The 26,299-nt window shown below is 25.7% G+C and overlaps 2 protein-coding genes across 2 annotated transcripts in view; one reads left to right on the forward strand and one right to left on the reverse strand.

Moving 5' to 3' along the window:
• Positions 1 to 6,434, forward strand: part of LOAG_18427 (hypothetical protein) — a gene marked incomplete at its 3' end in the record, with an annotated part of 8,625 nt that extends 2,191 nt beyond the window's left edge. Inside the window, exons 5-17 of the mRNA XM_020451086.1 lie at positions 296 to 421; positions 660 to 746; positions 1,454 to 1,585; positions 1,913 to 2,067; positions 2,517 to 2,613; positions 3,117 to 3,254; positions 3,758 to 3,843; positions 3,986 to 4,143; positions 4,632 to 4,699; positions 5,016 to 5,099; positions 5,452 to 5,613; positions 5,900 to 5,965; positions 6,324 to 6,434. Coding sequence (XP_020305163.1) covers positions 296 to 421; positions 660 to 746; positions 1,454 to 1,585; positions 1,913 to 2,067; positions 2,517 to 2,613; positions 3,117 to 3,254; positions 3,758 to 3,843; positions 3,986 to 4,143; positions 4,632 to 4,699; positions 5,016 to 5,099; positions 5,452 to 5,613; positions 5,900 to 5,965; positions 6,324 to 6,434 — 1,470 coding nt within the window. The remainder of the gene's footprint in view (positions 1 to 295; positions 422 to 659; positions 747 to 1,453; positions 1,586 to 1,912; positions 2,068 to 2,516; positions 2,614 to 3,116; positions 3,255 to 3,757; positions 3,844 to 3,985; positions 4,144 to 4,631; positions 4,700 to 5,015; positions 5,100 to 5,451; positions 5,614 to 5,899; positions 5,966 to 6,323) is intronic.
• Positions 6,435 to 9,532: 3,098 nt separating this feature from the next.
• The window catches only part of LOAG_18428 (hypothetical protein), a gene marked incomplete at its 3' end in the record, with an annotated part of 18,196 nt that continues 1,429 nt past the window's right edge, over positions 9,533 to 26,299 (reverse strand). Inside the window, exons 3-16 of the mRNA XM_020451087.1 lie at positions 18,248 to 18,403; positions 17,558 to 17,712; positions 16,907 to 16,995; positions 16,180 to 16,337; positions 15,575 to 15,734; positions 14,832 to 15,122; positions 14,189 to 14,349; positions 13,738 to 13,992; positions 12,479 to 12,817; positions 12,010 to 12,303; positions 11,419 to 11,766; positions 10,666 to 10,714; positions 10,155 to 10,277; positions 9,533 to 9,637 (exon numbers count right to left, since the gene is read on the reverse strand). Of these exons, the coding sequence (XP_020305164.1) occupies positions 9,533 to 9,637; positions 10,155 to 10,277; positions 10,666 to 10,714; positions 11,419 to 11,766; positions 12,010 to 12,303; positions 12,479 to 12,817; positions 13,738 to 13,992; positions 14,189 to 14,349; positions 14,832 to 15,122; positions 15,575 to 15,734; positions 16,180 to 16,337; positions 16,907 to 16,995; positions 17,558 to 17,712; positions 18,248 to 18,403 (2,683 nt within the window). The remainder of the gene's footprint in view (positions 9,638 to 10,154; positions 10,278 to 10,665; positions 10,715 to 11,418; positions 11,767 to 12,009; positions 12,304 to 12,478; positions 12,818 to 13,737; positions 13,993 to 14,188; positions 14,350 to 14,831; positions 15,123 to 15,574; positions 15,735 to 16,179; positions 16,338 to 16,906; positions 16,996 to 17,557; positions 17,713 to 18,247; positions 18,404 to 26,299) is intronic.

Consider the following 26,299-nt stretch of genomic DNA (forward strand, 5'->3'; position numbering starts at 1 on the left):
GTTCGTTCTTTTCCCTTTCCTTCTCTCTCTTCTTCCTCCTCTCTCTCTCCCTCCTCTCTCTCCTCCTCCCTCCTCTCTCTCTCTCTCTGTCCTCATTTCACCATCACTCATTTTAGATCATCGACATTCAATTCATCTCAATCTTCATAAATATACTTCATTCTTTTTTGATTAATCACTTCGATTAAGAAAATATAAAATATATCACATATATTAATATGTTACTGTTTCAAATATATCACAATAATTTATTTTATTCCTTCTACATTGGTCAATTTATTAGATTAAATTTTAGGAAAGTGATGAAATAGTGAATTCAAGAGGGATTAAACGAAAACGTCAACGTCATGATTATGATGATATAGTGAAATGTCCTCGAAGGATGGATTATAAAAAGACATGGTGGTTTCGCTCCAGCGAAGTAATTTCTAATAATTATTCTTGTTTATCTTTTCATTCTTTATCACCACTCAATACCATCGATATATGTGCAGTAGATTACAAGGGAGTTTTTTTTAATCGAATTTTAAAAAAGAAAAAAATCCCCAATTTTTTTCTTAGTGGTATTATAATTTGAGCTCCTGTTGATTAAGAAGATGTAAATATTAAATTTTCAACTTTTTATTACTTATCAAAGTGATGCGAATTTTATCACTTAGAAGAAGAATTTTGAATACCAAAAGTTATTCATTCGTGAAAGGAAGCATGATATGTCCTGTGCGTCGAGTCGTCAAATTGTGAGAAAGGTAGCTTTTTATTTTTGAATATCTCGAATCGATTATTCCAATTGATAATATCGAAGAGTTGACAAAAAGATGAGAAAGTGATTGGTTAAATGTTTCATTTATATGATGCGATGGAAGTGGTAAATCTTCTCTTTGAAATGATAATACTCAATAAGGGTAACTGATTCTAACATGGAATTAATCGGCACTTGAACATATTTATTTAGCGCACTTATTTATTAGTGTATTGACATAGTTATCTATTAGTATATTAATATATTTATTTATTAGTATCTTTACTTGCTTCAGAATATTAGCCTACGGTTTCAAAAAAAAAAGAAAGAAAACCGCATCTCTAACATCTCTAAGTTTGTGATAGTACATTAATTACGGGTTGGATAAATAGGATTATCTTACAGAAGAATTTCTCATCTGATCACACGAAATCACCTTTCAATTCACACTTAGCTCAGCTTTCAATAGCCGATGAGGCTAATATAACTTATAAAGATTTGTAGAATTTATCCATCTTAATTCATGTTTAAAGTATTTACTTACATGAGAAATTAGAAGAATATAATATTAGCATAGATGAGTTTTATTGAAATAACGTTACATACATTGTCATTTTGATCTTTGCAACAATGATAAAATTAACACTTTTTCAGGTTTACCTGCTAAGATTATCAATTCTTTTACTGGAAAATTGATTTGTATAAAAGTTTCAGAAATCAGGAAAAAACAACAATCATATACCTCGTAGATTGATTAGAAAATACATCGAAATGACCGCTGATGGATTTACTGCTACAACTAACCGTACTCGATCTGTCTCGCCAATAATTGACAAAGTGTTGCGAGTAATTTCACTGTTGTTGTTTTTTCTTTTTCGTTTTGGATATTGCATTCTAAGGATGAGTGAAAAATTGTCATCTATAAAATTATATTTACTTTTCTTTTAATCGATTAGTTTTGACAGTAAGCTTAGTTCAGCTATTATCTGCAACAATTTTTTCACCATACTATTATTTATAATATTGAACGATGGATAAAAAAGAGGAAGTCTAATTTTCCGTTCAAGTTTTTAATTTCGTATTGGAAAACAACAATTAAAGGAAATGTAGTGAAAAAAAAAGGATTTATTAGAAAATCTGTGAAAATTATACGTTTTATACGCTTATTTTCAGAAGCAGCAATTTTATGGTGTGATTGATGATGGAAATTTTCGTGATGATCAGAACTTTTTAAAAGGAACAAAAATATCCGCTGCTATAGCACAATCGGAATTAGCATTTGTGGCCAAAAAATTAGAAGAAAGCTGTGTTCTTCGTATATTTTGGATGTGAGTTGTATCATTTTTCCAATAACGTTATTTACCTTCTTATACATTAGAAAGTTCTATAGGATTTATGTAAATGGCTTATTTTATTCTTCCAGAATATGTATATATTTTTTCTACAACAACAAAAATCAGACAATTATTAGCTACTTTTCCATCTTTAGAATGAAAAAGTTTTGTCTTTTTTACAATTAGCTGGAAGAGGATGTTTTGTCGTATTGCAATATTGAGATTATTTTTCTTTTTAAGCTGAAACTTTTATTGATTCTTTTTCTTTTTCCAAACCCTATTTTCTCCTGCTTTAAAGGATTTTCCTTTTGCTCGAAAATATACTTACATCAGGCTATTTTAAATATTTTCGTGAGCATTGCAAAATTAACACTTAGATGAACAATATGGGTGCTTTCTTTTGGATCAGCTTATTTTCCGAAGGCATACTTATCTGTTTTCAGGAAAATTCGTCAGTACAATCTTCAGTCACCTTTACAGCAAATACGAAGAGCAAAAGCAAGTGAATTAAACCATATTCTTTTTAGGATTATTCAAGAGGTTGGTTCTGTTATTGTTACTTGCTTATTGTTATTTATTGTTTTTCAGTAATAATAATATGTTACTGTTGTCCAGTACTAATGATGTCCATCAATGATTATTTTGTAAGTGATGGATTTTGAAACAAGAAACATTATATTATACTCGCTGTCCTGAAATACCTTATTTAGTAGTCAGGAAAAAAATGATACTGGAAATGATGAGATTGATTAATGATATTGGAAGTTGATTGAGATTTGATTACGAAAAAAAAATGAAATGAATAAATGAGTTGAGCTGTTAAAATCATACAAAACAATTCGTCTTAGTTGAAGGGTTTCTACAGTACAAGTTAGCTTCAAATATCAATCATTGGAGCGATGCTGATATATAAAACGATAGCTAAGCCCTCTCTTTCTTTTAAAGATGAAATATTGAAAAATTACTGGTGGAAGGTTAATAAATTGTGATTAAAAACTTAGGATATACCTTTTTTTGCCGATTTAAAACGGAGTATTTTTCAGAGTAAAGATTTCGAGAAGCATTATCTTCTGTTGCGCAAGTGTTTAATAGAACAAAACGCGTTTGAATTTCTAAAGCAGTTACGAATAATGAAGAGATGGTGTATTTCAGCATCTGAAAATTTCGATGAAATTGTTTTCGTAAGTTATATTTTCAAAAATTTTCAAGATTACAAGAAAAGGAAAATGGTGAACTACCTATGACTTTAACTACCAGTGTTTTTTTTTCTGAGATATAGAAGAATTATAGCCCTATCTTAGAAATGGAAGTGTTTAAGAATTTCACTTTATGTAGACATATCGTTCCCTGCTTGGAATAGAGAAAATATAAGAATATTCTGAGTTAAGGGAAGTAAATGCAATGATTATGATGCAATTCATAATGGATTTTATTTGAACTAACATATTCAATGAACATGGCAACTTCCAAAAGATTTATAAGGCACAAAATATTTTCATATTATTTAACTGTAAAAAATCTGGCAAGTAATAAATAATTGGTAGAAATTAATATTATTGAAAGGGACAAAGATAAAAAGTGGCCAAAATTTAACACATAACAATGGAATTTATCAGTGAGCATGAATAAATGAGCTTATAATTACAGCAAACATAACATTTATGAATTTATTTCAATATTTTAGGCCTTGTTTACAGCCAATGAAAATATTTCTAAATTTGTTCAGATGTTATCCGATAATTGCTATGCACCAAAACATCATAGATGTGGGTAAGAATTTCTATCAATACGTTTTCTTCATATCACAATACTTTAATTAATACCTTCTTCCATTTAGCATTTAATAGGTATTATTGATTTCTGATGCTTTTATTCTTTTCTTTCCTCTTTCTCTGCTTGTTTTTTTTTTCAGGATTTTCAAAATTTCATTATCATGCCTTTCATTGGAATATCGAGCAAAATTATTTGAACGCTTAAATTATGAAACAAAACACCGCCTTTTCGATATTGTCATAGAGATAGGCTGCAATGGTGGTGGATTTTGTTTTCTTGATACACTAATCAAATATGGTATTTTTTTTGCTTTTATTTTTTGGTTTTGATTCTTCACTTATATTTGTTTTATGCTGAGATGCAATTCGGCTATCCGGATCCGGTTATTAAAGAAAATCAATTGAGTGTGGCCAAGAATTCTTGATGGTATGAGTATATCATGAATATATCAATCCGGTAGTCTTATTCCTGGTAGTCTAAAAATAAGTAAGAAATGTGTTAATAACATAAGGTGGAAATGGATTTCTCGAATCAAATGCATTGCTTGCAAATAAACTGCACATAATAGTTTCAAAATAATTATGATGGATTAGAAATCATTCCTAATCTTTTCTTTTCCATTTAAACTGGATTATTTAGTTATGTTATAACAGTTGTATCTCCACTATGCAATTGTTTACAAACAAGCAAATAGTCTCTTGAAACAGGCCTTTGTTTCTTTTATTTTAATCGTCGGCTAATTTGTTAGTGAAAATGAGTTGAATATATTGAAAAAAAATTTTAAGGTATTAATATTGGTTGCACGAAAATTCATCATATCCAACAATGCGTGCTGAATGGGAATGAACAAGCAGTAAGTTGTTTATAACTTTAATTGTTAGTCATCAGATTCGACTTTAATGTCACACATTAAAATGTGACACACATTTAGTCAATTAGATGCTTAGTTTAGTTAATTGTTTTTTAATATTCAGTATGAGATATATTTTCAAAGTTTCAAATAAGCCTACTAGAACGTCAGCTAGATATTCCAAACTAAGAAGAATGGCCTGTTGTTCGTACTGGAACAGAAGTATTCTAGTAGGATCTTCCTTTTTAGAAAAATAAAAATTTCGTAGTGGTTTTTGGATTGAACACTTTAAAGGTTTTAGTTTGGTTATACATTTCAGGCATTACATTTGATTTTAAATGGTTTTGAAGTAAAACGTATCAAGGAATTACCTGATAATAATTTACATGAACAAGCTTGCAAGGTTTCATTTATGGAATTTTCTTCCTTCTGAATTCAAAATTTTATCACAGATGCAGAATTATTGTTTTAGATGAATCTTTCAAAAAATTCTCATTTATTCTTTTTCGTTTTTTCTAAAACAGATCTATTTTCTGCTGTCATCATGATCACTTAATGATGTTCTTCATCGTATCACGGATTTTTGCGTCAAATCTTTAGACATTTCGTTGTCCTTTTGTTTGAATGCTAAAAGTATGAGGGCAATAAATGGTCTTATTCATTCAATTCTTTGAATTTTAATTACCGTCTCCAATCTCTTTACAAATGTTGAAAAATTTTTCTTTTCTTCCCATTTCCACGAATAATTTTTGTAGATTATGGATTCGATAAATACTTATTTGGATCGTCTAAATTTAGCAATTCAGTGCTGGACAATGGCGTTATTGAAAGAGAATAGTATAGAGTTCACAAATGACACTGATAATTTTCCGATATCAAATATTTGTTTACATCGTATTGGTCAGATTGATCAAAACGTATATTTATTACTTCATTTTTCATAAAAATTTCACTGACCCTCCTTTTTTTTCATCTAAATTTTTTATTAAATGTTCCTTTTACTTTGCTGATCAAAATATCAATAACCGTACTACAAGGTGAATTTAACATAACAAATTTGCATATTCACTTACCTCGTGATGCCATCTATTTCCGATTTGTTTCAAAAAGAAGGAGTAAAATTGATCTTATCCATGAGTCATATCGAATTTCCTATCCTTTTATTTTTTATTTGGAAATGGAATTAATCACGATGAATTTTAGATATGTCTAATTGTTTCATCGATTAAACCGTTGTCAACAACGACATTTTCATCTAAAAATTCACATGTAATAAATTTTAGTATAAACTGTCTAATCTTATTATCATATGCGAAAACTAGCTTAAGATTTCATTTAATTCAATTATCACAGTGATCGGGGAAAGATGATTCAATCATTAGAGGTAAATTATTCCGGAGGAGAGTTATTAAAGTTAGGTTATTCTAGAAGGTAGTTATTGGAGGTAAGTTATTTTAAACAATTAGAGGTAGGTTATTCTGTAGCATACAAGCTTGCCATACATTCACTTTACTTCTTCGACCTGGTACGATAATATCATATACAGCTACTGCAAAGAATATTAATAACATTGGTATTATTATCAATCAGCACTTTGATAATAACCTTAACAACGATATATATTCAGGTATTGGTTATGCATTCATTTAATTTGTCATCAGCTGATGGCATTATGAATATTAATATTCACCAACGTCATTTCCCTGTTCAATTTCATAAGCATTTACAGTACGTATGACTTTTTTCTTCATTAAATATATTTTTTTTTTCATATATTTATTAATTTAGTTTTTAAATTGTCCCCTAAATGTTTACAAATGTACAGCTCAATGAATTAAACGAAAGACAGACTGTTTTTTTCCTTCTTATTTTGTCACTGAGTATTCACATATTTCAAATATTTTAACTTCAACTTTTGAAAAGTGCTGATTTAACTACTTATTTTTATTTAATCCTTTTTTTAAAAGTTCATCTCATTTTAAGCATTTATCTAGGACAAGAATGAAATTATATACCTTAACTAATTTTAATCATAGCAATTACTCTTTTTCTTTGAAGATTTCATTTTGGCAATCAAAACGATAAAATGGATTTGATTTATGTATTTCACAATAATAACAGTTGCATGTATTGGTTTCCACATGGATGCAACAGTAGAATGGGTAAGGAATTTAGAAAAAGAAGTTAATGTTTTTATAATCTTTCTGATTATGATAATTGGCCTTTATCTTAAAATAGCGCAATTAATTAATCAATCAATTAATTGATTACTCATGTATCAGACTGACTATTTTACACGTCATAATAGATGAATCAAAATTGAAACTGATATCTTTCTACTTTAGCATAACCTGATACTGTTTAATAATATTGTGAAAATGTCTAAAAAAAAAGATGAAAAAAGTAACAGGTAGGTATGCGAAAGTTATGAGAAGTTTAGGTACACAAGTACACGTGAAACTATCGTATACGCCAAGTGATTATATCAATGAAACGAACAACCTTATTGTGTTGCAACTCTGGGATATACAAATTTCTCCACCACTACTCTTGGCACTCATTAAAAAAGCTGAATTAAGAGCTACTTCGGAATCGAATCAGAGCTGAATTATTTTCTTTCTTTTTTTTCATTCAATATCTGTCAGATAGTATTATCGGTAATCTTAAAACATTTATTCAAGGTCAAATTTCATTATTTAGTCTAACTTTCTTTTTGTTCCAGGATAGCAATATTATTGAAAATATTTGTGAAAATTTTTATTCATTGTAAATAGCAGTTCAGTGATAGTGATATTTACTGTAAGAATGTTAGTATTTAAATATCATTTTCAAAACAATAATTCAACAATTGTTACTTTACATTCTTCTCATTACATTTTCTTCCTCTGCTTTACCAGCTATGAGTTACATTATGCCCACGAATAATCATTTCGAATAATTAAATAGTTAATTATCAGAATTTCAAAATTTCCACTATCCATAACTTTAATGATATAATTACCTTAGATAAATTCAGACTGGAATTGTCGTCTTTCTCTTAAATTACATGAAAAAAAGAGTTTTTTAATTTTGTAATATTTACGATATCATTTGAATTTTAACATTTCACCGATTCCGCTTATTACTGTTAGTATGGTCTGCATGATATCTAATACATTCAATTTCCAAATTTAATTTTACGAACGAATCATAGTGGTTGATAAGTTGTAAGTTTTACTTTTCGGTTGTTTTTCAGTTTCCCTTTCTTTTTTCTTTTTTTCTTTTTTTGTGTTATCTACACATAGATGGTCAGTTATCCTCCCCATTCATCCCTACATTTATTTGTCTTGCTGATGCTTTAAAAAAATTTTGAATTTTATTATTTATGTAAATTTGTTATGACTACGTTCAAACTATTAACACTTGAAATTAAATTAGTTTCCTTGAAACTCTTATCTTTAAAGCATCATTTGTACATGTATCATAGTGAATAAATTTTTAAAATTGACGTAAAAATTTTTTTTGACAGATCGACACATATTAAAAAGGGTAACTGATTAGTAATGAGTTATGTGAGATTCTCAATGATAGATGTATGTCGCATATTGTGGCAATATTCTGAAATCTTTAGCGAAATGGAAGCAACAGATATTAAACCGGTAAAAATCAAGCAATTCTAAATCAGTGATAGAACTTGATATTTTACCACATCCCTTATTTGTAGGAGGATCTTATATCATCGAAAATAATAGTTTTACATTCCTTCCTATGAATTATTCAATCGAAGAATCAGGTAAACTGAAAAACAATTGCACATCAATTTGTCTTCATGGGTAATTCAACCCAAGAATTTCAAATTATTAATCGGAAAAACATTTTCGTATCCATCGGTTTTTACTGGATTATTCAACCGAAGAAATTTACATTAATAGTTTTGCATCCATTTTTATGGTTTATTCAACCGGATAGCTTACAATTACTGATTTCTTTTTTTTTATTCGAAAATAGAAACGAAGAAAAATCGACAAACATAATGTATACATATATGCACAATATGATGAAGCTCAGTATTTAGAACAAGGGATTATTATTTGTTATAACATTTTTTTCCCCTTCGTTTTTCTTTCTTTTTTTAAAAAAGTTTGAAAATTTCGTTTTTTTTTCTGGAATCATTAATCCAGCATAGTGCCAACATAATAAATAATTCCGAAACAATGAAATCATTAATTTTCGAGGTTGACGAAGTCATATGAATGATAATAATGTTTACCGAATATTTTTGAAATTTCTCGTAAAAACTGCATACATTTGGTATAATTGCAAGGATTTTTCTTTCTTTTCTAAATTTAAAATTTTAATTTTGAAATTTGAAATGATTAATGATAATACATTTATTGTCTACTTCAAATAAAATTATTTACAAAAAAGATTTGATATGAAAGAGTAACAAAAAAAAGAAGAAAGAACATAAGGAACTGAATATTAAAAAAACACTATCCAAGAAAAAAAGAAAATATCAAATATATGAATCCATATACAGTGCACAGTAAGTAATTTTCATCCAGTAGTAATTGTAATTATGAATCTAACATTATGATGAGAAATAGAATCACCAGCTGAATTGAATCACTTATCATGTAATCAATTAGTTAATTGACCAAACTTAATTAAGCTATTTAAGACTGATTATATTATCATTTCATCAAAAAAAATTAATTTAAACTAGAAAAAACACACACAAAGAAGAAAAAACAAGAAATTCAGACTTTGAGGTTTATTGCAATGAAATTGAATATTGTGATAAAATTGCAAAATTTTTTCTTATTTTTTATTTTTTATATATTTTTTTTTTTATTTCTAACAATGAGTAATCGCTTTAGCATTCTTCGTTGATAATTGAAGGTCATTGGATGAACTTAACGAATCGTAACTTTCTTCTGATACATAATCATCACGTATAATCTAAATAATCAATAATAAATAACAAAAGAATAGTAAAATTTTTTATTTTTAAATTTTCTTTTTTTTTTTTTGTTACAATAATATAATTAAAAGGGATAGTGTAATTTAAAAATAAAAAAAGAAAAAGTATGATGATGCCAATAACAAATTATGATTAGAAAGATTTAAAGGTTTAAAAAGATTAATAAGAAGAAAACATAACTCATAAATTGGAATAATTAATAAAATTATTGCAAATCATTGATATTAATTATATAAAATATTATTAATAGCTTTGGTCCTTTTTTTCCAATAATTACTCAATGATATAATTTTTGATAAGAAATGTTTTATCAAATTTAATGATAAAATTTTTATTTTTCTTAAATATAAAATTATATCAAATTTATTATAAAATTCCCAGAAAAAAAAACACTTATTATAGAAATTTATATATACATGCAATATTATTGCTAGCTTTCCTTCTTTTTTTCTTATAAATTTTAAAGAATTATCAAATTTTGAAATTTATCGGTACCGTTTGAGAATTGTCAGTTTTGGAATCATTAATTGTTTGATTCTGTCTAGCAACACGTCGTTTCAATTCTTCGTTCTCCTTCATTAATCGTCGAATTTCACGCTTTTGTTGCTCGATTATTTCCTAAAATGAAGAGAAATTATTTTTGAAATTAAATTTTATGCAATGTTTTTTTTTAAAATCACCTAAAATATTTTGATGATAAGCTTTTTTTAAAGCAAGAAAATCTTATCAATTCCATATGCACAAGTTCTAAATTATTTTAATATTCTGTATTGAAAGAATAACACTTCTTAAGGGTAATGATTTAATGATAGTGATATGATTTAAGGATAATGATATGATATCATAAGTGGTCATAAATAAGCAATGATCGTTTCATCCCGAATACAGACACAGATATATATATATATATATATAAAACTTTTTCTGCAAGTTCTCCTTAATTCACTTCAATTAATTAAATAAATTAGCATATGAGGTAATATAATAAATCGAAATTTTTGTCTACCTGTTGGCTGAGTGTCTGCAACTCTTTTCTTGGCCATTGCTTCATACCACTGAAAGAAGAAGAAATTAGGCCGAAAAAAATTTTAAAATTGCAAAATTAAAATACAGTCAATGATAAGGAGGTTAAATAAAGAAGAGATATTACTGTTGCCAAAATAGATTTAGCATTCTTTTACTTGTTTGCTAAAATGGTCATTTAAATTTTGATAAATTTTTCAAGTAACAATGATTGATTGAATCTTTAAACTTTTTTAAAAAGCATACCTTTTTAAACAATACATTACAATATTGCAACTAATTATTTGTGTAGGAAAAATAAATGTTTTCCTAATGATTCTCATTATTCAATCAAATGAAATTAGTTACTACTCTTCTAATTATTCTGACCATTTGAACAAACGAAATTACTACCTTCCTAATGATTATGACCATTAGAGTAAATCAAAAATACTGCATTCGTAATGAATCTGATCATTTGAATAAATGAAATTACTCCCTTCCTAATAAATGTGACCATTAAAGCAAATTGAAACTACTCCCTTCTAATGATTCTGACCAAACAAAACTACTACCTTCCTAATGGTTCCGATTATTGGTTCTGACTTTTGGAGTTACCTACATAATATTACTTACATATATGACTTACTTGATAAAATTCAAAACGTCTACTATTTAAAATACCATTTAAAAGAAAAGGAACAAATTTAAATTTGAATACTAAAATGATTAATTGAAAAATAAGAAAATAAAAAACCTTGTTCGTTTTTCGGTAAAGCACCATTTTGTACTACATTCTTTTGCAATATTATTATCGCCATCACCATCATCATCATCATTATCATCATCAATACCATCAATGTTATCCGCTTTATCATTATCGTAGTCATAATTTTTCTTCTTATTATTATTGTTATTATTATTATTATTACTATCATTATTATTATTACTACTACTACTGCTATTACCACAATCAGGAGATCTTGCTGGTACAGCTAATGATATTTCATTACCACCATCATTTTCGATATCAATTAATGTTGGTTTCAATATAGTTCCACTAGCCATAGCTGCTGTATTACGTGAAGAACAGTGTGGATTAGTTCTGGAAATGCAAAAATCCAAATTATACTACAATTTAGAAAAGATATTGGAAAAAAAATGAGGAAAGGTTAAAAAAAAGTTAAAACTTTGTTTTAAACGCAAACTAATGCTTAATCTTCTCGGTTAAAAAAAGAAAATATTTTTATTAAAGATGATAAATTTTGTGAAATTACAAATATATTTTAGAAAATTAAGAAAAAAAGGTGACAAATCTAAAATAAAAAAAATTAACTATAAAAATTACCTTGGCAATGAACATTTTGGTATATCATAAATAGCATTACTACCATTTATTATTTCTAAATTTGACGGATGTGCGGAAGTTTTATACATTGTGGACGGAGCGGAACGTACACAATATCGATCATTATCATCAACTAATGGTTTATCAGAATTTCCGGATGAGGAAGATGTTGACGGAATACATTCGTGAGCATTAAACATTGCATTGGATGGTTGCAATGTTGAATGATAAGTGGGATGATTAGTTTGTTTTGTTATACGCTCAACTGGACTGCTACTATTCGATGAACTCAAACTGCAGAAATAATGATCGTATCAAATAATTAAGTAATTGTACTAATAGAATACTTATTAATTATAAAGAAATATAAAAAGTGATAAATTGAAATATATGAAAAATTTGAAAAAAATAAAAGAATGGAAAAAAATCCTAAAATCCTTTTAGGTTACATCGAAAAAATCTTCATTACCTGCTACTATGATTCTGACTTTGATATCCACTAGATGAAGGTGCAACAATAGTATCCGGACATGTAACTGTTGTTTGTTCACGATCCATTGATGAAGCAGTATGTCGTTTACTTTTACGTGGTGGACGTGAATGACGAGAACGTATTATTGAAGACCCATGCGTTGTTTCATCCGAATCAGTATCTTCATTTCCACGACAACCACCAGTTGAATATTCGGATAAAATATTTGGTGATACGAAAGTATTATTATCAGGTGCTACTAACTTACTGCTAGCATCAAATGCAATAATCCTTTCACGACTTGCCGAAATATCTGGTAATGTTGTATACGGATTCCTAAAATTCACTTATATGATGCAGTTGTTCGAGCAAACGATTGACAGTTATTTTTTGATAATCTATCGTTTAACAATTCTCTAATACAATAAATATTTTTAATTGAATGTGTATAATTATAAAATTATTCCGTAAACAAAACAGAAACTCATCTTTCAATACAGAATTTCAAGTAAATTTGAACATAATATGTTAACTTTACTTGACAAATAAGCAATTGTCGTAATTTAAGTTAAACTTTCTGCTGTTTTCATATAAAAACGCGAAAAACTTCCGAAATTTGTATAATTCTATTATACCCACAGAATCTTAACCAACAGCAAAAATCATGAAGCAACAGCTATAAAATGAGGAAGTATTCCCATTTTCATTTGCAATAGCAGAATAAAACAAGCCTACTGCATCCTACAGTAATCTTACCAACAGCAGCAATATGACAGTTACAAGATGTTACAAGATGAAAAAACAAAAAACAAAAAAACAAAAAACAAAAAACAGTTACAAGATGAAAAACAAGCCTATTGTACCCGTAACCATGGTGCAGCAATATGATAGCTATAACACAAAGTGTTCCGATTTTTATTCCTAATGATAAAATAGAACAAGCCTACTGTATCCTAAGGTGATCTTTACCAACATTAAGTATCGTAAGGCAACAATATGAGAGTTATAAAACGAAGAGCAGGCCTTACTGTGTAGTACAGTAATAATTAACTTACAGCAGGCATTGCAGAAGGCAACAATGTAATAGCTATCAAGTAAAAAATATATATATATATATATATATATCCCCCATGTTTAATTCACTGCGATGAAATAAAACAAGTCTAATATATCCTACGGTAATCCTTGCCAACTATATGATAACAATGAAGTAAAACATCCTTTATCTTCAATGGCAAACTAAAATAAACAATAACCTTCGATTATGCCGTTCACAGGAAGCGTTTTCATTGAAACATCGCTGATTACGGTGATGTCCATTCCGGTGTTTCTGTACGGTTAAACCAGCTTGTCGTACTGCCAAACTATCATTCAATAAGGCTATATCTAATACATAATCATCATTTGTATTCAAATGTACTGCTGGCGTCGCTTTTGTAATCACATGTGATTCGCTTACTGTATTACGAATATGTGATGGAAATTTCGCATTATTACTGTGTGCATGCAACCTGAAAATTAATAATAAAGTTTCAAATTTAAATAATGCAAATTTAATATTGAAACTATATATGGCAATTGAAATCAATTAATTTAATTTGACTCATCATCAAAAAATAAGTGAATAAATAAATAAAAAGTTGAATCATAATAAATATAGGACAAGCATTTAGTATGCTAATGAAATGCTTGAATTTGTTGTATTACCTTGAAATATTTGTATTATCATAATCAGAAGGTGAACTGTCAATCGGTAACAATTCATAATCTCTACAACCATCACTTCGCATACGTATATAGCGTAATTTTGCTAAAATTAATCGCAATTCTGCCATCTGTGATCCATATTTACTAGCTTGTTCATGAATCTAAACAAATAAAAAAAGAAATTATAAACTACCATTGAAAATTAATCATTGTAATATTAGGTAAATCTAGTATTAGGTAAAACTATTAGATAAATTTTCTGGTAATATCAGGTAGATTTATTGGAAATATCGGGAAAATCTAACATTTTGCTAGTTTAATTTCAATATACTACAAAAATCCTCGCTATTTTTAGAAACAATGGAAAAAAAATCTCATATATTTTTTTCGTTCATTACCTTTTAAAGTTAATATAGTAGAAATATGATACATCAAAAATCTATCAGTCAAATATTATTTCGTAAATAAAAAGTTCAATAAATACCACCATAATTACGATAAATATTAATGTCATATATTTTACCAAAATCAAAATATTGAAGAATAAAAATTTATTGATTTAATTTTAGTTATAAATTCAAAAAAATTAAAAGTTTCGTTTTAATCCTCAAAAAAAAGGAATTAATAACAAGAAGATAAATACCTCAGGTGTCCATAATTCATCTAAATACGAATGCAATAATGATACTTCTTTTCCAATATCTACCGATATATTCCAATCATTTTCACCCGAATTTCGTTGATTGTTTGCTGGTGGTGTTGAAATTTTCATCAAATATCGATGCATATTATCCCATTCATGTTCAACAAATTCATTCATAAAATTCATATAGTGCTCTTTACCACCAAACTTCGTAAAATTTGCTAATGTTTGCAATGTTTTAGCGATCAATGTAAGATTACGAGCTGCATTTCCGGATGGATATTCGGAAATCTGGAAATAAAAGTTATAGAAAAGTGGAATGAAAACATCATATTGATGTAGTTCCGACAAATATATGAAATAATAATAGTGATAATAAGTGATAATTTCAAAATAATATGCATTGATACAATAAAAAGAGCATTTTCCTTTGAAAAAAAGATTGGAAAAAATAAAATGTGAATCGAAATTATCATTTATCAGAGAAGAAATCCTGATAAAAGAATTTAATAAAGTTTGAAATCAAAATGTTATTCATCTACTTTATAGTAATTCTGAAGTATTAATTGACCATACAAAAAGATGGCATGAAAAAAATCGTGAAATTATTGAAGAATTAAAACGACTGAAAAGTTTATTCCAAACTATTCGTAATTTAAAATGAGTTAAGTCTTTTCGAATGTAAAATTCGGTCAAAAGACCAAAAAAATAGTAACTTTAAAAAAGTTTGAAACTTTACTTACCAAATTGAACAAACTAGGACTAAGTATTGCTGGACAAAGAAATCGCAGGAAAATACTGGATGAAATTAATGTATCAGCAAGATCAAGTCGACCAACTTTTTCCAAACGTCTTCGTAGGGTAACAAAAATTTCACGTAATTCAATTGGAAATATTTCAGTACTGAAATAAAATATTTATTTTATATCGTATGATCGCTTAATTTAATTTTTTTTAAAATTAAATTAATGAATGAAAATTCTTAAATAAATTGAAATAAAGTCTAATTTTAAATAAAATTTTATTTCTAATACAAAAGTAAAGAGAATTAATTGGCATATTTTATGAAAAAATGACCAAAAAAAGAAATGAAAGTTTCAAATATCATGTTTTCTATTATTTAATTCTTAATTATAAATTTTAATAAATATTGTATATTTGGATAAATGACAATGAATGGATAAGAATATTTCGAATGTAACTGAAAAAAAGAAAACATCCAATTGAAATATTAATTCAATTCAAAACATTGAAATATGTTACAAATGAAAGAGATAAAATCAAAATGAATCATAATTCGTTGAAATTAAAAATGAAATATAAATTTAAAAAAAGAAAAAAACCCAACCTTGCTAATATTTTAGACCATGCAGTTTTAACATTTGTCACCAACTGATGACGATTCTTTTCTAATGTTATCACACTGATATTTGCCATTTTCAATGGATCTACCTCACAATCCTTATCAGACTGCTGCATTATTTTAACAAATTCACCAAGTGTATTCTAAAAATCATCGAAATAAAAAAGATGCTGTATTGTATATTATACTTCATTTTCACTTTAATTATATTATAAGTAAATAATTCCTTCACGTTATATGTACTTATTATTATTTATACTATCTGTGTTTAATATCATGTATTATTACTGTACATTTAATATATTTAATATAATCAAACTATATATTTTGATGTCATATATCATAATTATATATTTAATGCCGATAAATTTATATTTTCTCGATGTCATATATTACCACTGCATATTTAGCATAGTTAATATTATTAAACTATGTATATCGAATATCATATATCATAATTATATATTTAATATCAATAAACATATATTTCCTTGGTACACATGTATCATTGTATGATTATTAATAAGAGGAAAACATATAATCATATAGGTTTACAAAATTAATGAATAACTTTGTGTGAATGTTAATTTCTCATTAATTATCATATATTCATTTTCATTAGCAAAACAAATGATGTTAAACTGAAGCATTAGGTAAAAGTTAAATATGTTAAATAAAAGTGAAACTTTGTAGAGGATGATGAGAGACTTACTTGAAGATATTCATCCGCAACTAATTTCATATATGCTTCCATTGCTTTTGTTGCTAAGGAATTGCCACGAAACATTAAGTGTTCATTATCTGTAATTTAATTAGCTTTTTTTTAAAAAAAAATTGTGACCAAAATTTTTAAAATGATGTGAAAAAATTTTCAACATATGTGTTTCCTACTGTATACTACTGTACTTTTCTCTTACTACTAATTTAAGGTTAATAAAAAAAATAAATTTATGTCCACATGTTGAATTAAAAGATATGATAATGGAATTTTAAGCTATTATAACCAGGAAATCAAGCAATTCTTAATTAATTAATATTAAGTATAATTCAATCAACACTAAATCAGAAAAGAAATTCTGTAATCAAAAGAAATTTCTGGAATTTTATTAACTAAATACTAATCATTCCTTTCCTTCTTTTTTTTGTGAAAAAATTAATAGATTATAATAAAATACATTGAGTTTTATTCTTTCGTGCATTAAAATTACATTCTAAAAAAAAAGAGAAAAGAAAAAATATTTTAAAGAAATTGCGCAAAATTTTAAGTATAAAAACTAAAATTATCAAACGAAATCAAATTTTATTAAATATATTAGAAATGAAATTAAAATAATAAATTCATAATAAAAAAAAGAATACATACCAAGAACGTCCACTTCAGACATAATTAAATCGCACAAGAAATATTTAGCCATATGTAATTTGTGCATAATACGTACGAGTACTGTAGCCAAATCTTCCTTCGCTTTGACACTTAATGTTGGCTCCAAAACATGGCATAGTGATAAATAATATTGTCTAAAAATTTAATTCCGAAATTGAAAGATTCAATTTAAAATGTAAAACACAACTACAATCATAATTAAGGGAAGGAATAATTAAAAAATCACCTCAATTTTATAGTTATAACATTCAAAAAAAGCTCAAATTTCATATGTATTCTTAAAAAATTTAAAATTTTATCATTTCAAATTTAAAAATTTTTGTCCGATATCATTTTTCAACAAATTCCTTTTACATATTTAATGCTATATTTCGTTTTTTTTTGCTCCTCATTGTCTTATTCCATTTTATAATTATAATATTCAAAAAAAGCTCAAATTTCATATGTATTTTTAATTCTTTTTAACACACTTTTAAATACATACATTTTAATTCCTTTTTACTAAGGCATTAATTAATTAATTAAATTAATAAAAGATTTCGCAAAAACCAATGGATGGTATAAATTTTGGAAAAAATAAAAGAAAAAAGTTATGCATTGCCTCTTATCATTACTATTTCCTTAATTTTAATCAATCAATTATCATTTTAGGAAAGGAAAATGACTTACTTCATAAAAGTTAATAAATCAGTGTATGCTTGCATAGGTAATATTTGTACCGATTGATAACGAGCCTTAATACGTACTGCAGCTACCTCACCATTACCTTTATCTTTGATTGAATTTGATAATTTAGTACCATCTGATGTTGCCGTTACAGTATACCTGTAAAATTAATTAACTTTTACCTTTTTTTCACTTAATTTAATCAAAATTATGAAAAATTACAGTATCATAGTATGCTTTACTTCACAAATATTACCAAAATTTAAATATATTAAAGTTTTAAAATTCTTAATTTTTCTCAAAAGCAAAAAAAAGAAAGAAAAACCACTGAACAGTATGAATTATAAGAGAAGATAAGATGAATTTTAATTAATTAAAGTAAAATATTTTATGAAAACATTTTGACAAAAATTTTCATAAAATGTTTATTTTAGGAGTGAAAAAAATCAAATATAACAAAATTTTTTCTATGCCAAATATTAGATCTGATAGTAATATCAATTTATTAATAATTTTCGTTCCCCCTTCAACATTTATTTTTGAAATAATTAAAATTATATATCGAAATTAAAACTGAATACAAGAAAAAAATTGAATGCAAGTTTTAACCTTGTAAAAATTAAGAAAATGTAAAGGTTAATTAAAGAAAAAAGTCGAGGGAAACGGAAGAGGAATTGGTAACAAATTAAGATATTTAAAGTTGATTGACTGATTAATCAGCTAATTAATTAATTAATTAATTAGGAAAAAATTAGCAAGGCTGACCGATAATATGTTCCAAAAATGCTTCTTAATTTGAAGCATTTTTTATCAAATTTAATATTACACAATGGCCGGATAAAATGACAACGATTCAACCATGATGATGATGATGATGATGTTTGGGCGCAATTTTTTTGATATACTATCCAACATCGTCACTTCTGAGACTATCCCCAAAAAGTAAAAAAAAAGGATTCGATAATTAATGAAATTAATTAATAATGATTTTACAGCACGAAAAAACAAACAAAATTTATTAGCGAAATATAAGTTAAAGAAAGAAAAAAGAGAAGGATTTATTACAAATTACAAAATATAATTTCAAAAGAAAAAACGAAAAGAAAGAATTTATGTATTATTTTAGATTTTTTTTTCTTTTTTTTCTACCATACATATAAAGAAATATTTTACATGAAATTTTCAATAAATTTGAAAAATTCCCACATTTTAATTTAATAAATTAGTAAATGTAACGAATTATTGAATTATCAAATCTTTGAATGGAAAAAAAAGTATGGTAGCATACAGTAACATTTGATAAAATAGCATTATAACAAAAATTGGAATTAGCCAAATTTCATAGGAAAGAAAAAAAACAAAGAGGAGGCAATATATAATAAACACAGTAGGATTTTTAATAATTTGAATTAAATCATTGCAAATTTTAATCTTAAAATTTTAATAAAAAAGTAAAAATAGAAAAAATAAAGTGTTTATTGCGATATCATTTGTATTTTTAGGCATAAAATAATCGTTCAAAAATACAAATATAATAGGAATGAAAAAAATTATGAATAATATTTGGTAATTAATCTAATTAACGATGATTAATATCCCTTCATTTTTCTTCATAAATTTCACACCTTTTATTACCAGCAAATTAAAAAATAAGTGAAAGAACCAGTTACGAAAAAAAAGACTAATTAAGGCGAATATTTCGATAGTTAAAAAAAAAGAATTCATTGACGGGTTTTTTTTTAGACCATCAAAAAATACTAACATATTTAAGATATGGTAATAGTTCACCTTGATCAGTAACAAAAATCTCAAGGTAAAATTCGGCTATATATAATTGAGTGTAACAGTTATCATACGTATAACGCATAATTTCACGTTTTCATTTCGCGTTTTCTCATTTCACGTTTTTCTCACGCAACTTTCAAGATTTTCCTTATTCATTACAATGAGGATAACAACAACAACAGCAGCAAAACTAATGTAATACATCAATTAATTAAAATAATCAATTAACCGAGAATACAAAGAAAAAAATGAATGGAGAAATTGATTAATTGATAAGTAAATGAAAAAAATTATAATAAAATTAAATGAAATTAAATAAATCAGTAAATAAATTTTTGCGAAATAAATAAAGTGAAATGGATTTAAATAAACCAGCAAATAAATTTTTAATGCTTTGGAATGAAATTGAAAATGGTGAAAAAAAAGTACCAGAATAAATGAATAGATATATTATCTAACAAAATAAATAAATAAGTAATATAAATAAATAAATAAATAAACAAATAAATCAAAAAAATAAACAAACAAGAAAAAATAAAACATAAATGAAAATAAAAAAGAAGAATGAAACGAACAAGTGAAAATAATCAAGACTATTAATTATTTTTAATTTTAAATTAAATTATTTCGAAAACAAATTCCATTTCTAATTTAAACTATTTGATAGGAAATAAAATTTTAATTTTTAGTTTTCAATTTTTTTTATACACTATATATGATTCGGAAATGAGAAAGAGGATAAAAGGTAAACTTTGGTAAAATGTATATAGCATGGAGTTAAAAATGATCGACCTCGAACTATCATTTGTTGATTAACAGTCGAGGTCAACAATGATGACTGCCACCATTCATTCTAACACAGTTTCACTATCATTACATGGAAAGTTTTTTTTACCACCTAGTACCTAGTACCTAATATATCACCATCAATTTTTTTTTTTGCATCTTTTCACATATTGATATCAATTTGTCATCCATTATGACAAATTCACAAATCACCACCCACTCGTTTTGTCACCATTTTTTCTTTTGCTTCTTTCCTTTTTTTCCCCCCATCCTTTTTGGTTTGACCTTCAGATTAAATTAAATTTGCCAATAGAAGTGATGAAAAAATTCGTTTATCTGATTGGAATATTTTTTTTTAAAAAATAATCTTAATCAAATTTTAAATACCATAAATTTTGTTGTAATAATTACAACATAATAATCTATCATATATACAAAAACAATGGCAATTAATTAACCCTTAATTAAAATCGTAGAGAATGAGGAAAATTACCATAATAATCTCCAAAATTTATAATTTAAATGTATTTGGATTCTCTAAAAAATTTCATGGAAAATATTTGACATATTTTTTCTCTTTTTAATATATGCAATTATTGATAATGATAACAGTGATTAATTACGACAACAAAAAATATTAATAGCAAATTCGTATATAATTTGTTTTTGTATAAATTTGAAGTAAAATTACAATAACACTGGAAAAGGCATAAAAATTTTATGAACCGAAAAAATTATGCCATAAATTCCCGAAATTTCCGAAAACGTAAATTTTAATTGGTCCATTCCGGAAATGAATTTTTATTTGAGAAAATGAAAGAAAAAAGAAAAAACGAGATTTGAGGTTAAAATATATCCACTAAAATGCAATTAGGAAAAAAAAGAATGGCAAAAAATAAAAACAAAGAAGGATTGAAATAATTATAAAATAATATTACTACAAAATATAGCATTAGTTTTGACAAAAAAGGAAAAAAACAGGAAAAAAGGTAATGGAAATGGAGTAATTAATTAATTAATCGAAAAAGAAAGGTATAAGGTGAAAAAGGCAATGGAAATGGAGTAATTAATTGATCAGTTAGTTAGTAGCAACTATAATTTTCTACTAATTTGATTTCGTTTTTTTTTCCGAAAAAAGGGCAGTTTGTGTAATGCAAGGAAATTTCAATTTTTTTTTTCTTTTTTTAAAATGGTTCATTAAAAAGAAAATACATTTGAAGCAAAGTGAAAGAAAGGAAAAGTTGGTAAAATGAACATAAAAAGATAATTAGTATGTCACGATTTTACATTTCTTCTTTTTTTCATTGAAAAATTGAACAAATTAATAAAACAAAAAGAAATTAGTTTGAATGGATTAAATTAAAACTTTCACATATGCTCGTATTCTATCACCTATTCTTATCATAATCAGTACTATCAAATTTAAATTATTAAATACCGGAAATAAAAATTGTCAGAAATTACATATTATTCCATTTTTTTTTCACTCGCTTCTTTTTTCTCTTCAACATAAATTTTTTCCGCTTCAATTCAATTTCTTAATTCAGGATAGAAATTTGACATAAAAAAATAAAAAAAATTCGTTTTTAAAAGAAAATACGGAAAACAAGATTACATATTAAAAAATAAGATTTTATTGTCGCATTTTCTTTTTCCTTTGCATAATTTATTGTCCACATTTTCTAATTTAAAATTTAATTTATCTAAATCTAAAATACATACAAAATATTTCTTGAATTTTTTCCATCATAAAATTTCAACTTAAAAGTTGTAATTTGAAAAACCCTCCATAAATTATTAATTTTCATTAAATATCTCCGCAATTTTGAATTATTATTATTGTTGCAATTAAAATTTGCGTTCTAAATTAATGCTATAAAATATTATTTGAATTTCAATTTTTGTTTGAAAAAAACAGAAATTTGAAAACATCAGTGATGAAATTGTTCGCATTACATTGAAATAATTTTATCGTCACTAAATGAATAAATTATTTGTAATTTAAACAAATTTTTTTCTTCCATTTTAATATTAAACCTTAAAAATGAGCCAGAATTGTTGCCGGAAAGAAGTTTAGCACTTTGTAGTTTCATATTTGAAAAAAGAAAGAAAGCGAATTAAAGTTATTACAAGAAAAAAAAATTCATCGTAATAATTCAAAGTCATTTAATTCCAGTTTATTTTATTTAATTTAGTCAAAAATTTAACCCTATCACATTTGATCCAATTTTAATTAGTAGAAAATTACTCAGTCATTTCTCTTTCTTAGTATTTCTTCCTATTTATCAAATATAACTTGATGATAAAGTGATAAACGATCAAGTATGGTTAGATAGCTTTAATAATCTCGACAAATATTTCTAATTAATGAATAAAGTTGAAAAAAAAATTTTCCGTTTGGGTTAAAAAAATCCCCCTCGTTTTTCAAAATTTTAACACCCTACTTTTTTAACAGTTTACTACTGATTCACAAACATAATGATTATTACCATTTAATGACGAAATGATTATCACTATCACTTACTGATCGGGAAATGATTATTAAAATGATACTGTCGTCCAAGTTATATCGCTAGATCATCCGTTTCTTTTTTTTTTTGATAAAAATACCGGATTATGATTGCAATTACGGAAAAAGTCGAGCATTTATCGCCCAAACGATTTATATGATATTAGATTATCTTAAATTATCTATTTCAATCTATCGCCCGATTAAACTGATTTTAAATTTATGAAAAGTATCATAAAAAGTTTCAAAAAAATAAAAAAAGCGTTGATAAGGCTTAATTTATAAAAATAATTGCGAATTGTTGTGAAAAAAAAAGGAAAAACGAGGACTAATTAATTCGGAAGGACAAAAGTTTAACCAACATAATTGTCTTATTTCACATATCAATTTGATAACTACTCATTAAAAATATCACTTAATCAATAATCGGCTAATTAATTGAAAACAATATGAATTCTGTGAATGATCAAAAATAAATTATTTTTTTTCCTACCAAATAAATTTTTTCTAGCGAAAAAAAGAAATGCGTAGAATTTGTTGAAGATATTTGTAATATTTGTAAATTTCGTAGAATTTGTAAACTGTGCTTAAATGAACAAATCATAATGAATAAACAACAAATCCTATAAGCCGTAAAATTTTTTACGGATTGCCGGATTTGAAATTTTTTACGGATTGCCGGATTTGTTATTGGTTCATTACATAGATTTCTTTTTTTGATTTTTCCAATTTATTAAACGAATATTTTAATTAAGTTTCAACAAAACAAAAAGTTTCAAGGGAACAAAATTCCTTAATTTTAACAGAACAAAATTCTTGGATTTCAATAAAATAAAAAAAATTTTAACAAAATAAAATTTTCTATAGATAATTGAAAATAAAAAAGATAATAGTCGTATATTAAAATGGGATGGCAATCATATCAGGATGAACAATTTTACAAAAAATTCGCGAATAACGTTAAAAAAAAAACGTGAAAGGGAAAACATTTGGAAAAAAAAAGAAAACTGACATAAATTAACAAATTAAATTTCGGCAATTAATTATAGATGAAATAATTGACTGATATGCAGGAAAAAATGACAATATCATCAGCGATAAATTATAATGAGTACTGTAACAATCATTAATTGCATATGATTAATGAATTATCATTCATAAATTGTCATCAACAAAGGGTGGAAAAATTGATGAGGTAATTTCAAAAAGAAAAAAAAAGAACCAGTAAAATATGCAAATTGGGTCAAATTATAGTTTGAACGAAAACCATTGGTTAAATGGCATTATCGTAGTTCAATGAATAAATATGTATTCAACCAAAAAAAAAAACCATCTTTTTCGAAATTTAAATTTACAATTACCTCTTTTAAAGCTTGCTAAATCACTGATGACCTATAATTTATGCTACAATTACTATTCTATCCGTATAGTTCGAATGCTAATACTATAATAAATGATTTGAATTACTACTGTAATTTGTGACAGATTCAAAATTTTTTTAATTGATAAAACCAAATTCCATCATTTATTTGCTTTAGTTAGGTTTTCAAAAAAATTTCAGATGAAAATTGACATTTAATAAACAATTTTACACTTGTTATATGTAAGGTATGTTTAATGCTTAATTTTGACAAATTTAAATAAAATGGAATTTGGAAAATTATCAAATTAAATGTGAAAAAATTTTGTACTATTATATTTGATAATAATTAGAAGAAATTTTAATCAAACAAATTTATACCAAAATTTTTTAAAAATTTATGAAAAATATTCGACGACATTACATTCGAATTAATTGATAAATAACTTAAGTAAAATATTTGAATCCCTAACTTAATTACTTAAAATTTCATCAACCTTTTTTTACGTTGAAATAATACTATTGACATTTTTCTTTTTTTCTTTAGTGGAAATTATAAACTAGCAAAATTACTTTATAACTTAATAAATGTTTCGTTGATAATAGCAAAATATATGACTCTCGTTATGATATTTTTATAATCCGGATTATCCGGTGCAAATTAGTGCAGCTCATTTCCGGATATTATCCGTATATTTCATTGTATTAGCGTTTCAATATGAACTTTACAATTACATGCATTAATATTGTCTAAATTCATTTGCTGATTAATTAAGCAAATAATTAATGCTAAATTAAAAGTATGAAATAATAGAACAAAGAAGAGAACAGGAAAGTTGATCAAAAAATGATAAAGTTAATAATCATAAATCAAAGATTATAAAAATTTAGTAAGTAACTAAAAGGGATAAAATTTTGCAGAAATATTGAAATCTCATATTCATAAGGTTAAAAAAAAAGAAAAAAGTAAAATGAATAGTTTTAGAGAAATGAAAAGGAACAATTATAAATGGTTGAATAGAAGGAAAATGAATTGTTCACTGAAGGAAGTATATATCCGGGATTGATAATACATTTTGATAGTAGCAGATTAAATGATAATATTGGTGATAACGATGGTGTATCAAATAGTATCACTTAGAAGGTATTCTCAAATAGTATCACTTAGAAGGTATTATCAAATAGTATCACTTAGAAGGTATTATCAAATAGTATCACTTAGAAGGTATTATCAAATAGTATCATTTCGAAGGTATTATCAAATAGTATCATTTAGAAGGTATTATCAAATAGTATCATTTAGAAGGTATTATCAAATAGTACCATTTAGAAGGTATTAACAAATAGTATCATTTAAAAGGTATTATCATTTACAAGGTATATATAAAATAGTATCATTTAGAATGGATCACTGAGTATCCAAAATGATCAAAAAATTCCGAGAAATCTTCTAAGATATATATATATATATATGCATAGTTTGTAAAAGTTTTTTTTTCTTCCTTGGAAAAATTATTTATAAAAGGAAAACAGAAAAATTCACTTCTTATCATCACATCATATTTGATATGATACAGAGAGAGAGAGGAGGGGAAGAGAGAGAGAGAGAAGAAAT

The sequence above is a fragment of the Loa loa genome (genome assembly GCF_000183805.2).
Source record: "Loa loa unplaced genomic scaffold supercont3.308, whole genome shotgun sequence".
Lineage (NCBI taxonomy): Eukaryota > Metazoa > Nematoda > Chromadorea > Rhabditida > Onchocercidae > Loa > Loa loa.